The 12,964-nt window shown below is 29.8% G+C and overlaps 1 protein-coding gene across 1 annotated transcript; it reads left to right on the top strand.

Annotated features, from left to right (window-relative positions):
• The first annotated feature begins 113 nt into the window (after nt 1-113).
• LOC131180683 (receptor-like protein 14) lies at nt 114-5,498 on the top strand. The gene is made up of 3 exons (XM_058148042.1): nt 114-118; nt 3,424-4,864; nt 4,895-5,498. The coding sequence occupies exons 1-3, from the start codon at nt 114-116 to the stop codon at nt 5,477-5,479; spliced, it is 2,031 nt and encodes a 676-aa protein (XP_058004025.1). The 3' UTR covers nt 5,480-5,498.
• Nucleotides 5,499-12,964: the final 7,466 nt, after the last annotated feature.

Genomic DNA, 12,964 nt, shown 5'->3' with positions numbered 1-12,964 from the left:
ACCACAACTATTCACTGATTGTTGATTCTCTTGAATTATGTTGACCGGTAAATTGGCTTCCTCCTTAGCTGGACCTGGTTAAGAAGACTATGGTCATCTCAAATGTTGACGGTATGCGGTAATTTTGTGCAGAAACCACGAGAAGAATGCAGCAATTAACAGAGCTTAACATAAAAAATTATGCTTCACGAAATTGGCCTTCATGGCCATGGTTGTTTGATTTACTTGCCATTTGTGGTTCTTGAATTTTAATTTCTTTGAGCAGTTACCAAACAGAGTATCAGCAACAGCGGTGCCTAGATTCCTAAGTTGTAGACCTAGAAATAGATATTCTAGTTGTGGTCACTCCTAATTCATACTTAGGTGAATTAGACATATTTACTAAAAATAATATTACCTCCATCTATTTTTATCGGTAGCTTTTGACTAAATTACTAATAATAGACTAAATTACTCTTTATCTCATCTAATTATTTCTTGTATAAATATTTATTATATTTAATAGAGATATAAAATTAAAAAAAATAATAATGTTACATAGAAAATGAACCAGATAATTTAAAAAAAAAATTAAAAATAACAGATAAAAATAGACAAAGAGAGTAACACGCATAATAAAATATTGTTTAGTAATGATTTTAAATTTCATTCAGTCTCTGTGATTTGAAAACAAACTTCTATAATTTTTCTATTTTCTAACCTTGAACTATTTAGTCGATGTATACTCTTTTAAATGCAATAATTAAATAGAAAACTTGATTTAATCTGAACGAAAAGATTAAGGAGCAAACGAAATAAAAATATTTTAAATAATTAATTTTATTAAAATAAAAAATTAAATAATAATTCTTCTTATGTAATATTAGTAGGCAATTATTCTTTATAATTAATTTTGAATGTTTGCTCCTCTTTATAACAAAAAATAGAGATCGTGATCAAATTACATAAGCATTAGATAAATTATCAAATTTCTTCAAAACAGTTTTTTTTTTTTTTTTAGAAATTCAATAACAGTAACTTGCAATCTTTCATAAATGACTTATATTATAATTTCATCTCTAATATATATATATATATATATATATATTTTTTTTTTTTGCATGCACAACTATATATGATTCAGAATTAAATAATCTGACAAATTTAGAAATATTAGATTTGAGTGACAATTAATTCAACAGCTCCTTCTTAAAAGGTAACTTCATATCTTATCTCAATTGTTATTTTTATTTGGTTAGATATAAAATAAGCCAATTCATCTTTTAGAGGTATCACGTGGTCCCCTTCTTAAACAACCTTGACTTACCCCATGACAAATTCATAAATTTTTTTAATAAATAATATATATTAAAAAATTAACCATATAATACTTTATGTAATTAATAAAGAAATACTTTACAGTACAATGCGAATATTTTAACATAATTATTCTTAAAAACTTAATAATATGCGATACATAAGAAAGATAAAAAAAAGAATTATATTTACTGCATTATATATATATATATATGGAGGAACAAATAGAATATCTGGTGTTTTTAGCGCACTTCAAAATTTAACTTGTAAATTATATTTTTTTATTAAATAATAATTTATAAATAAACAAATTATTTTATTTTATATCAATATTAAATGATATAATACTAGGTTTAAAGGAAAAGGATTTATTTTTTAATCAGATAAATTATTATTATTATTATTATTATTATCTTTCTTGAAATATGCAATTACAATATTGTTTTTATATATAAATATTCATAATTAAACATAATAAAACAAATAGAATTCAAATAAAATTTGTATACTAGTGACTTAAAAGATTTCATTATTATGATTATTATTAAATATAATTTTTGAAATTTAATATAAAAAAGAAGTTATGAAATTAATAAATATTTATAATTTCATTAAATAATAAAATTAAATTAAATTATTAAATAATAGTAACTGCGTGTAATACCGCTAACTTATTATGTATTATTAGATTGAATCAAAGATTTAACTACGTAATAATATATATATGACATTTGATTGAAATTTAACTAAATTTTTTTTAATTAACTTTTATTCACATTAACTTTACAAATATTACAAAATAAAATTAAAAAAAAAATCATGTCATTTTTATTGAGGTTTCCCCTTCCTTTTTCTAAAAAACTCTTTTGTCATTTTTATTATTATCTTTCTGCTAATCTCCTTATGATTCTTAACCTTCATGAATTATTTTTTTTTTCTTTTAAATTGAATATAATACTTTACAATTACATTAGAAATAATTTAAGAAAATCAATTATTAAAATAAAAATAGGTTTTCACTTCAAGAAAGAAACTTGAAAAATCATAATATTTTTATTAAAAAATATATAATAAAATCGTGAAAATTATAATTATATACTATTCACTCCATTCTGTCATTACTTTGTCCTTTTTAAAATTAAAAGATAACACTAAAAATTATATAATTTTATGATCACATTATAGTTTTTTTTTTATTATTGAATTTTATGTATAAACTTATTGTTTAAAAGTTTCATTATTAATGTAAAATATAATATCATGCATGCGTACTCAGAAAGGAAGAATATTAGCAAATAGAAATATCAAAAGAACATATAAAAATAAACACTTAATTTATAATTAGCTAGGTGAATTAAAAAATACACAACTAAATATTATATACAAATATTAAATATATTTTCAATTAATGATATCATATAAAAAAAAGATTAATCTGCACATTATATGGGCTAGCATCTAGTTAAATATATTCTGGGTTACCAAATTGATTAGTTAAAATTTTTTATTTTCTTTTAATTTTATCAATATTAATTTAATTAACATATTAATATTGTTAACAATTTTAATCCATTTATAAAACTTATATAACTATATCAATTAATAAATAAATATATTACTTTCATTTATTTTAATTTAATAGTTAATAAAATATTTTTCTTGAAGAAATTTTCTTAATTTTTGTAATAATTAAGCAATAAAAATATTAATTTAAAAAAAGAAACATTTATAAAAAAAATAATAATGCATGCTTTTTATCATAATTAGTAAATGGTGAAAATTATATTTATCTTTTACGAAAATAGTTTTTTTAGGTTATATATACGTAAAAATTAAAAATTATATAAAAATATTTAAATATATTTTCAATGATGTCATTTATAAAATAATATTAATCCGTGCATTATACAGGCTAACGTCTAGTTAAACATATTCTGGGTACCAAACTGATTAATTTAGCAAAAAAAAAAAAAATCCCACATTCTGAAATAATAAAATTTATGCGTACTATTGAAAAATTATGTTGATTCGCAAAATTGACTTAATATTCCAACATTTTATTGGCTTAATATTTTCCTATTGTAGGATTATGCAAATTCAGGAGTCTCATTGAGTTGGGTCTCCAAGGAAATCAATTTTCTGGCCCTCTTCGGAATGTATTGGCAACTTAACCAGCCTCCAAGTTCTTGATCTGTCATTCAATCAGTTGAGTGGCAACTTTCAATCTGTTGTTTCTAAACTCACAACCCTCAAGTATTTGCTTCTTTCTGGTAATGAGTTTGAAGGCTTCTTCACATTTAGCACTTTGGCTAACCACTCTAAGCTTGAAGTGTTTCTACTCTCTTCGGGAAGTAGGAGGTTAGAATTGGAAACAGAAAATCCTACATGGTTTCCTACATTTCAACTCAAATACGTTGACTTGTCCAATTACAACTTAAATGTGAGAACTAGAGCAATTCCTAGCTTTCTTCTCTACCAATATGACATACGCTTCATTGATCTCTCTCACAATATGCTGTTTGGGACGTTCCTCTCTTGGATCTTGCAAAATAACTCCAAGTTATATGTTATGAATTTGATGAATAACTCATTCACAGGAACTTTTCATCTGCCAAATTATAAGCATGATTTGGTTAAATTTGAAATTTCGAGCAACAACATCACTGGTGTGCTGCCTAAGGGGTTTGGTTTGGTCCTCTCAAATCTACTCTATGTAAACATGTCAAGAAATAATTTCAGCGGTAATGTTCCTTCTTTAATTAGTGAGATACGAGGACTATATACTCTGGATTTATCCCATAATAAATTCTCAGGAGAGTTGCCAGGAAGTCTGTTTGCAAATTGTACCCTTGATTGTACATTGATTCTATCAAACAATAATTTTCAGGGGAACATATTTCCTCAAAATATGAACTTGAGAGGCTTGATGACATTGGATATGAAAAACAACAGCTTCAGTGTGATGATAGGCGTAGACTTCTTGGACAACTCCTCCCTATCTTTTTTGGACATATCCAATAATAAGGTATCAGGTCTATTTCCCAGACAACTATGTAATATGAGTAGTCTTGAATTTTTAGACCTCTCAGACAATAGGTTATATGGGCCTATGCCTTCTTGCTTCAATGCTTCATCATTGCACTTTCTGTTTTTACAAAAGAACAGTATAAATGGATCCATACCCCACGTGCTTCTTAGAAGTCCTGATTTAGTGGCACTTGATCTGAGGGATAATAGTTTTTCTAGAAATATTCCGTCTTGGATCAATCAGCTCTCCAAATTGCGTGTGCTTTTATTGGGAGGTAATGACTTGCATGGCAGTATTCCTAATCAGTTGTGTGAATCAAGAAATGTGAGGATCATGGATCTTTCAAGTAATTTACTTTCAGGTTCCATACCTTCATGCTTTAATAATATATCTTTTGGGAATAATATATCATCTAGAATGATGGGAGTCGATTATTTTTACTTTATGAATGACAGAATTGATGTCTTTTGTGCTCCTCAAGATAGCACTCTTTACTTGAATCTGCCTTGTTTATATTGGAATTCTTCAAAAGATGTGGAAGTGGAATTTGCAATGAAATATAGATAAAACTCTTACAGGGGTTATATTATCAACTTGATGGCAGGAATAGATTTATCATGCAATGAGTTAAGTGGTAGAATTCCTCAAGAAATTGGAGACCTGCATGGAATTCGGTCATTAAATTTGTCTAACAATCACCTAACAGGATCTATACCAGTCCGTTTTTCAAATTTAAGGAGTTTAGAGAGCCTAGATCTTGGCAACAACAATTTGAATGGTGAAATTCCTAATGAACTAGTTGTACTGAATTTTTTGGAAACTTTCAATGTTTCATACAACAATTTGTCAGGTAGAGTCCTTGATAAAGGGCAATTTGGGACTTTCGATGAAAATAGTTACAAAGGTAACCCTGGCCTTTGTGGACCGCTCATTCATAGGAGCTGCAATACTGATGAAACACCACCACCATCACCATCTATTGATGTAGAAGAGGAAGATGATGGTGGTATTGATATGGTGTGGTTCTATTGGAGTTTCTGTGCATCATATGTCACAATTCTATTGGTGTTGGTAGCAATCCTCTGCATCAACAGGCATTGGTGTATGTTATGGTTTAACTTAGTTGATATTTGTATTAATTCAATTGCGGTTTGACTCTTTGAAACTGATTTCAACCAATAACCTGTCTGATGTCTATGCAAAAATGTAGGCTTTTTGCTAGTGCTTGAAGAACATGAGAGCTCCATTGAAACAAATTTTTATTAGTCTGTGTTAGGCATTGTAATAATTGAAATTTCAATTTCATTTCCATTGCTAAAAGCAGGATGTAAGATGCATCAACATTTTAATGTACTTTTTAATTTACTTTTATATTTTTATTATATTAATTCAGCTTTTTTTATATTTTAATTAATTTTTTTTGTCTTCCTTTTGATGGACTATTTTCTTCCAGCTTTAATCAGTATGATCATCATTATAATTGGCCGCAATTTAATTCAGATTTAATCATAATTTAATCAAATTTAAGTTCAATTGACGGAGTTAATTTTTCATGATTTAAATTATTCACAATATTAATTTAATTTCGATTTATCTATTTCAACTTTCAAGCTTCAAAATAGAAGACCCGAAACCACTCCCAAGATGATTTTAATATGATTTGAGTCTACAAATCATTAATCGGTTAATTGAACCATCGCTTTTAATAATTTCTTCTATTTAATTTATACTTAAATAATTTAAATTTAAATTAAATTAAAAAGTTAATTTTTTAAAATTAAATTAAATTAAACTCAATTAAAGAATTAGTGTGCTTAAAAAGTCTAACAATAAAAGAATTCAATTCAATTCTATTCTATTTGATTACTACTTATGTGCTGAAAAGTTTAAAAAAATTAGATTTTTTTTAATTAAAAAAATTATTTTAGAAAAATAAATTCATGCGAAAAGTCACATAGTTTTTAGGAATTTAATTTATTTAATGAAATTTTGTATTAAATATTCAAAATATCTCAGCTTAAGTTACGTAATTTATTTTTTTATAAATAAAGATAAAATAAGAAAAATAAATATATTCATTTCACTTATCAATCCTTTCAAACATTATAATTCAAATGAATTCTATTATTTTAAATTGTACTAAAAACACATAAATTTTCTCACAAATCATTTAAATTAAATTCTTTTGAATTTTATTAGAATAATCATTAAAAAAGAATTTGACTTCAGTTGAGTTTATATACTGGTTACTTGAGCTAGTTAATTAAGGATAATTAATTGAACCATCGGTTTTTATATATTAAGAGCCGAAGGTGTTTAAGCTATCAACTATTCCTGTGCATATATATATATATATATATATATATATGTATGTATGTATGTATGTATGTATGTATAATGGACCTCAAAGTGAGAAATTTAGCTAGTGCTTTGTCTTACGAATGGAAAAGCTCTTCCTTAAATTTTCATTATGGGTTCTTGTTGGGAGTTAAATCAAGTAGCCCACCGCCTTTCAACTCTTCCTTGTGAAGAATTACGGCTAAACAAGTAGATGTTGAACTTGGTCAACATTTACAACTACAAGTGGGCAGTAAATGATGAAGCAAGCTTGAGCCAACAATTTGTTAGCTAATTGAGTCGGCTAGTTTTGGTTTTTCTTCTCTTTCACTGCTACTATTATACTATAAATAGGAACCAAGTATTAGGACTTGCAATATACAGAGGTGTGATGGAAATTCTTGAGAGATAATTGTCAGGAAAATTGTAAGCTAACTCCAATGAGTTAACAAGTGAAAAAGCTTTTACAAGCTAAGTATGTGAGGATTGTTTGTACTAATTTTCAATTAATAAAATTATTTGAGAGTTTGTGAATGAATTAAATTAAATCCATTTTATTTAGGTAATTATTCTCTTTTAATTGTCAACATCTGGTATCAGAGGCAGTCACAACAAGATGGCTTCGAGTTTAAACACAGGAGCAGGAGTACAACAAGTTCACCAGGTGCAGGCAACAATTTTCAAGTTCAATGGAAAAAATAATTTTGCAATATAGAAGCATTTGACATAATTATTTTTGAAAAGCAATGGCTATGGAGAAATTTTGGAGAAAGGCTTCGTTGAAAAAGAAAAACCATCAAATAAAGAAACATAACAACTGGTTCGTGATCATTCTCTCAATGAAAAAGCCTTGTTCTTGATCAGTCAATCCATTGAATTGATAGTTCTTGAAAAAATATTTCGTGCCAAAAACAACAAAGGAGACATGGAGTATTCTGCTTAAAACATACGAAGGTGCAAATCTAGTTAAACGAACCAAACTGAAAGGTTTGAAAAGACGGTATGAGCTAATGGAGCAAGGTAAAGATGAAAATATTTGTGATTATTTTTCATGTGCACAAAGGCTAGTCAACGAGATGAAAGATAATGGTGCCCAAATGAAGGAGAAAAAAGTGGTGGAAAAAGTTTTGCGGACGTTGACGAATCAATTCAATTATATTGCAACCACTATTGAAGAATCCTAAGATCTTAAGATTATGACTCTGAGTGATCTACAAGCTTCATTGGAGGTGCGTGAGACGTGGATGAAAGAAAGGTTGCAAAACACAATGAAGCAAGCATTAAAGGCTTAAGTGAATTTAAGGAGTGAAAAGGAGACTGCTTCAAACAGAATGGAGAAAAATCAAAGGGGCCAAAACAACAAAGGCATAGGAGGCAAAAATTTCTGAACCACTGGTAGACAAGGAGCAAGAGGTGATGAATCTTCTCAAGACAAATCTAATATTCAATGTTATAAATGCAAGAAGCATGGTCACTATCAATCTCAATGAAAGTCACATATCTAGTGCCATAACTGCAAAAAATATGGTCATTATAGCAGAGAGTGCCATGCTTGAGGATTAGAAAATAAAAAATATCATGCCAGAGTTGCTCTAGATGATGATCCAGAAACCTTATTACTAGATAGTCATGAAACTAGTAACAGTAATGATAGCTAGTGGTTGCTAGATTCAGGTTACAGTAATCACTTAAGTGGCAATAGAGAAGTTTTTTCTAAGCTAGACGAATCCCTTCGCTCTTCAGTGAAGCTTGGTGATAACTACAGAATTCCAGTCTTGGGGAAAGGGAGGATAGTTCAAAGTCAAGGATGGGTCCTCGAACTATATTTCTGACATATACTATGCTTCTAGTATCTATCAAAATCTGTTGAATGTGGGACAACTAGCAGAAAAGGGCTACAACTTGTGTTTTAACAAGCACGGGTGCATTATAAGTGATATAAAGAAAGGTGTGATATTGAAGACAAAGATGTCAACCAGCCATCTACTTCTTACTTATCAATTATGGTAATTCTTCTTACTATGATTCCATAGTTATTGATAATAATTGGCTATAGCAGATGAGTTTTGGACACTTGAATTTTGGAAGCATCAAATTCCTTGCAAATAAGGAGTGGTTTCAGGCTTGCCAACTATTCAAGTTCTAGATCAGATTTGTTAGACTTGTGTTGTGGGAAAGAAGCATAGAGATCCATTTCTTACAAGGCAGGCATGGAGAGCCAAAGGACCGTTTGAGCTCATGCATTCAGGCTTATGCTATGTGGAGGTATTATTTAATGGAGGTAACAAATACTTCATTAATTTCATTCATGATTTCAATAGAAAGGCATGGGTTTATTTCTTAAAGCAAAAGTCTGATGAATGTGAAGTACTTAAGAATTTTGTGGCTTATGTTAAAAAATAAAGTGATCATTCTGTCAAAACTTTGAGAACTGGTAGAGGCACTGAATATATTATTTGTGATGATTACTTGAGAAAGCATGGAATTAAGCTTTAGTTGACGGCTAGGTATACTCCTCAACAAGATGGAGTGGCAGAAAGAAAAAACAGAACTATCATGGATACGGTGAGAAGCATGTTGGACTGTAAAAAGTTGCCTAAAAGTTTCTGGGCAGAGGTTTTGGCGTGTGCTGTTTGCAACTTGAATAGGTGCCTTGTTAAAAGTCTTTGTGATAAAACTCCACAAGAAGTATGGAGCAAATGAAAGCCTAATCTCAGTCATGTGAAGGTGTTTGGTTGTATTGCCTACTCACATATACCTAATGAGTTGAGAAAGAAGCTGGATTACAAGGCAGAAAAATGCATCTTCATTGGCTATAGTTTAGAAATAAAGGGGTACAAGCTGTACAACCCAAAGACTCAAAAGGTGATTATCAGCTGAGATGTCACTTTTGATGAAGATGGAGTATAGGATTGATCAGAGGAAGTAAAGAGATTATTATAAGTATCAGTGTTCATTAATAATAAAGTGGCAACAATTGATCACAGTGGTGAGCAGTCTTCTCCTCCAATTTTAGAAGAGTCATCTCCTCCTATATCTAAACGCTCACAATGTGAACGTCGTCCACCTGCTCATTTACAAGATTATAAATTTGGTGATGATAAAGATCTTGGTGATGATGATGAGAAAAATATTGCCAATTATGTTTTTTTTTTTTTTTGCAGACTGTGATCCAGTAATGTCTAAGGAAGCAGCTAAAGATGATTGTTGGATCAAAGCAATGAATGAAGAGATTCATGCCATTGAAAGGGACAATACATAGGAGTTAACTACTCTACCAAAAGGAAGGAAGCCAATTGGAGTCAAATGAGCATACAAGATGAAGTATAAGCCAAATGGAGAGGTGGACAGCTTTAATGCAAGAGAGGCGAGCTAGGTGTTGATTACTTTTAAGCATTTTCTACTATTGCAAGGTTAGATACTGTACGTATGATCATTTCTCTTAGTACTCAAAACCATTGGAAAATATACTAAATGGATGTCAAGTCAACATTCCTAAATGGTGTACTTGAAGAAGAAGTTTATACTGAATAACAATCAAACTATGAAAAGAAGGGTGAAAAAGATAAAATCTATCACTTGAGAAAAGCTTTATACAGTTTGAATAAGCACTAAGGGCACGGTATACTCGTATTGACTCCTATTTTCTTGATCTTGGTTTTTCATAAGTGCCTGTATGAGCATACTTTGTATGTCAAGACCAACAAAAATGGAGATACTATCATTGTCTGTTTGTCTATGGATGACTTAATCTTCACTGGCAATAATTCAAAACTGCTATCAGAATTTAGGGAGGCTATGATTACTCAGTTCGAGATGATAGATATGGGCTTGATGTCTTATTTTCTTGGTATTGAGGTGAAGCAAACAAATGAAGTCATATTTATCTCATAAAAAAAATATGCATAAGATGTTTTAAAGAAATTCAAGATGGAAGCATGCAAGCCAATTGATGGGCGTATCCGCAAGTATATGGGTCGTCTCAAGTAATAGAGTGATGAATCAAGTATCGTTCTCACGAGAATTTGCCGTTTGAGTACCAAACTATGAATGAAGCGATTATTTGGGCTAATGATTGATGAATAAATGGTAAATGTAAATAAGCAAGGTAAATTGATTAATCTAATAGGAATGGGTAAAGAGCAAACAAATAAATTCCAAATCTAGTTTACAATTAAACTAAATTAATAATGGGTAATTTAAATCAAAGTCTAATTATGTTAAAAGTGATTCTAGAGTTGGGGGTTTATGCATAAATTAATTGGGATTTGTCTTGGGCATTCCAATTTTAAGGGAAAAATAGAGTTTGAAGGAAATTGATTCTAAATTCCTTTGATATCTTTTTCAAACAAACCAAAGTGTGTTCTAAAATAACCAAACCTACTTTCGTACGATATTTGATTAGTTTAAAACCCATTAAGTTTTGTAACCAATCATTAATTCCTCTTAAAACCCTAGTTTATTTCTAAATCTAAGTAATTTTAAGTTTCAATCCTTGATTATCTATCAATGACTTTCACCTTCGGTCCTTCAATCAAAGATTAACACAATACCCAATGGGTACCAACATTAGGCAAGTAAATCAAGCATACAAGGAAGGAATCAAAACTCATATTTATATAAAATATGGAAATACCCAGTCCAAATCCACAAATTAATCTAAAACATATTTCCCAACTCTGAAATCTAAAGAGTTTACTCACTCATAATGGTATTTACAAGAAAGATTGATAGAAAAGTAAAGAAAAACATGATAAGAGGACTAAAATAGAAAAAACCTAGGTAGAAGAACCCAAAACTCTGGTTTTTGGAGCTCCAAAAGATGGTTGCAACAACTCCTCCTTAGAAAAATGGCGTCATTCTCTCTCTCTATTTATAATTTGTTTCTTTTCTTTTCTTTCTTCTCGTTTCTTCTTGTGGCAAAAACTAGGAAATGATGAATTTATATGGTCCCAAAAAGTTGCCCTAAAAGTGAATAAGAGTCAAGGAGTGGATAGGAAATGAGTTGTAAAATTATCCAAGTCAGCAGCATTATTCACGTTCTGAGCAGTCTGCTTAGGGTACTGCTTAACCCTAAGCAGCTTCTTTAGTAAATTTCAGCCTTTGGTTGCACTGTCTGCTTAAGGTTAAGCAGACCCTCAGCAAATCTCGACAGATTTGGAGTAAAATGGATTTTTCTGCTCATGCTTGACTTCCAGCTTGACTTGTGCTACACCTTAAGCACTGTCGCTTTACCCTAATCAGGATCTTAAGCAATTCTCGGCAGGTTGTGGAGTAAAAGCTTGAATATGTAGGATTTAAACCGTGCTTGACTTTCAGCTTGAACAGGCTTAAGGTTAAGTTTATATGACATACCTTAAGCAACATTATAAGCAAAGTCTCAAGCAAATTTTGGCTAGCTTGCTCTTTCAAGGCTTAATTTCTTCAACTTTCCTCCATGCTTAAAGAGCTCCAAATTTTTTCAAATCACTTCCTAATGCACTCATTGATCTTCGATTTGCCACAAAAACCTATAAAAAACAACCAAATTACAAAAATCAAATATAAAGTATCTAAAGTTAACAAATAAGCTAAAATAAAGCTAAAAACATAAAATATACTAAAATATAAGGGCAAAATAGATGCAAAACTACCCTAAAATGCCTATATTAAATGAGTGCAACACCAATCTAACTCCAGTTGAAGAAAGATTAAAGCTTATAAAAGATGGTAGTGGTGTTTTGGTTGATGCAACAAATTTAAAAGAATTGTTGGATGTTTAAGGTACCTAACAACAACCAAACCTAACATTGTCTATGGAGTTGGAATTATAAGCAGATTTATGGATTCACCACGGCAATCCCATTGGCAAGCTGCAAAGTGAATTTTGAGATACATTAAAGGTACACTTGAAGATGGCATATTTTATTCAAGTATTAATAGTATAAAACTTGTTGGTTATACAAACAGTAATTGGGCTAGAGATATTGAGAAAGGGAAAAGCATTTTCGGATATGTGTTTCATCTTGGTTCGGGAGCATATCTTACTTTTCAAAGAAACAACAAGTAGTGGCTATTTCAATAGCAGAAGCATAATATATAGTAGCCACAAGTTGTGCTACTCAAGCAGTTTAGTTGCAGAGAATGCTTAGTGAATTATAATATCAGCAAGATAGTCTAATAACAATCTTCTGTGATAACAAGTCAACAATTGCACTAACAAAGAATCATATATTTCATGGATGTAGTAAGCATATCGACATTAAGCATCACAACATTCCAGACTTGGTAAAAGACAAAGAGATTGTGGTTGAGTATTATACA

The sequence above is a fragment of the Hevea brasiliensis genome, chromosome 6 (genome assembly GCF_030052815.1).
Source record: "Hevea brasiliensis isolate MT/VB/25A 57/8 chromosome 6, ASM3005281v1, whole genome shotgun sequence".
NCBI lineage: Eukaryota > Viridiplantae > Streptophyta > Magnoliopsida > Malpighiales > Euphorbiaceae > Hevea > Hevea brasiliensis.
Note: the sequence above shows the minus strand (reverse complement) of the source record. Positions and strands in the feature narration are given on the sequence as shown.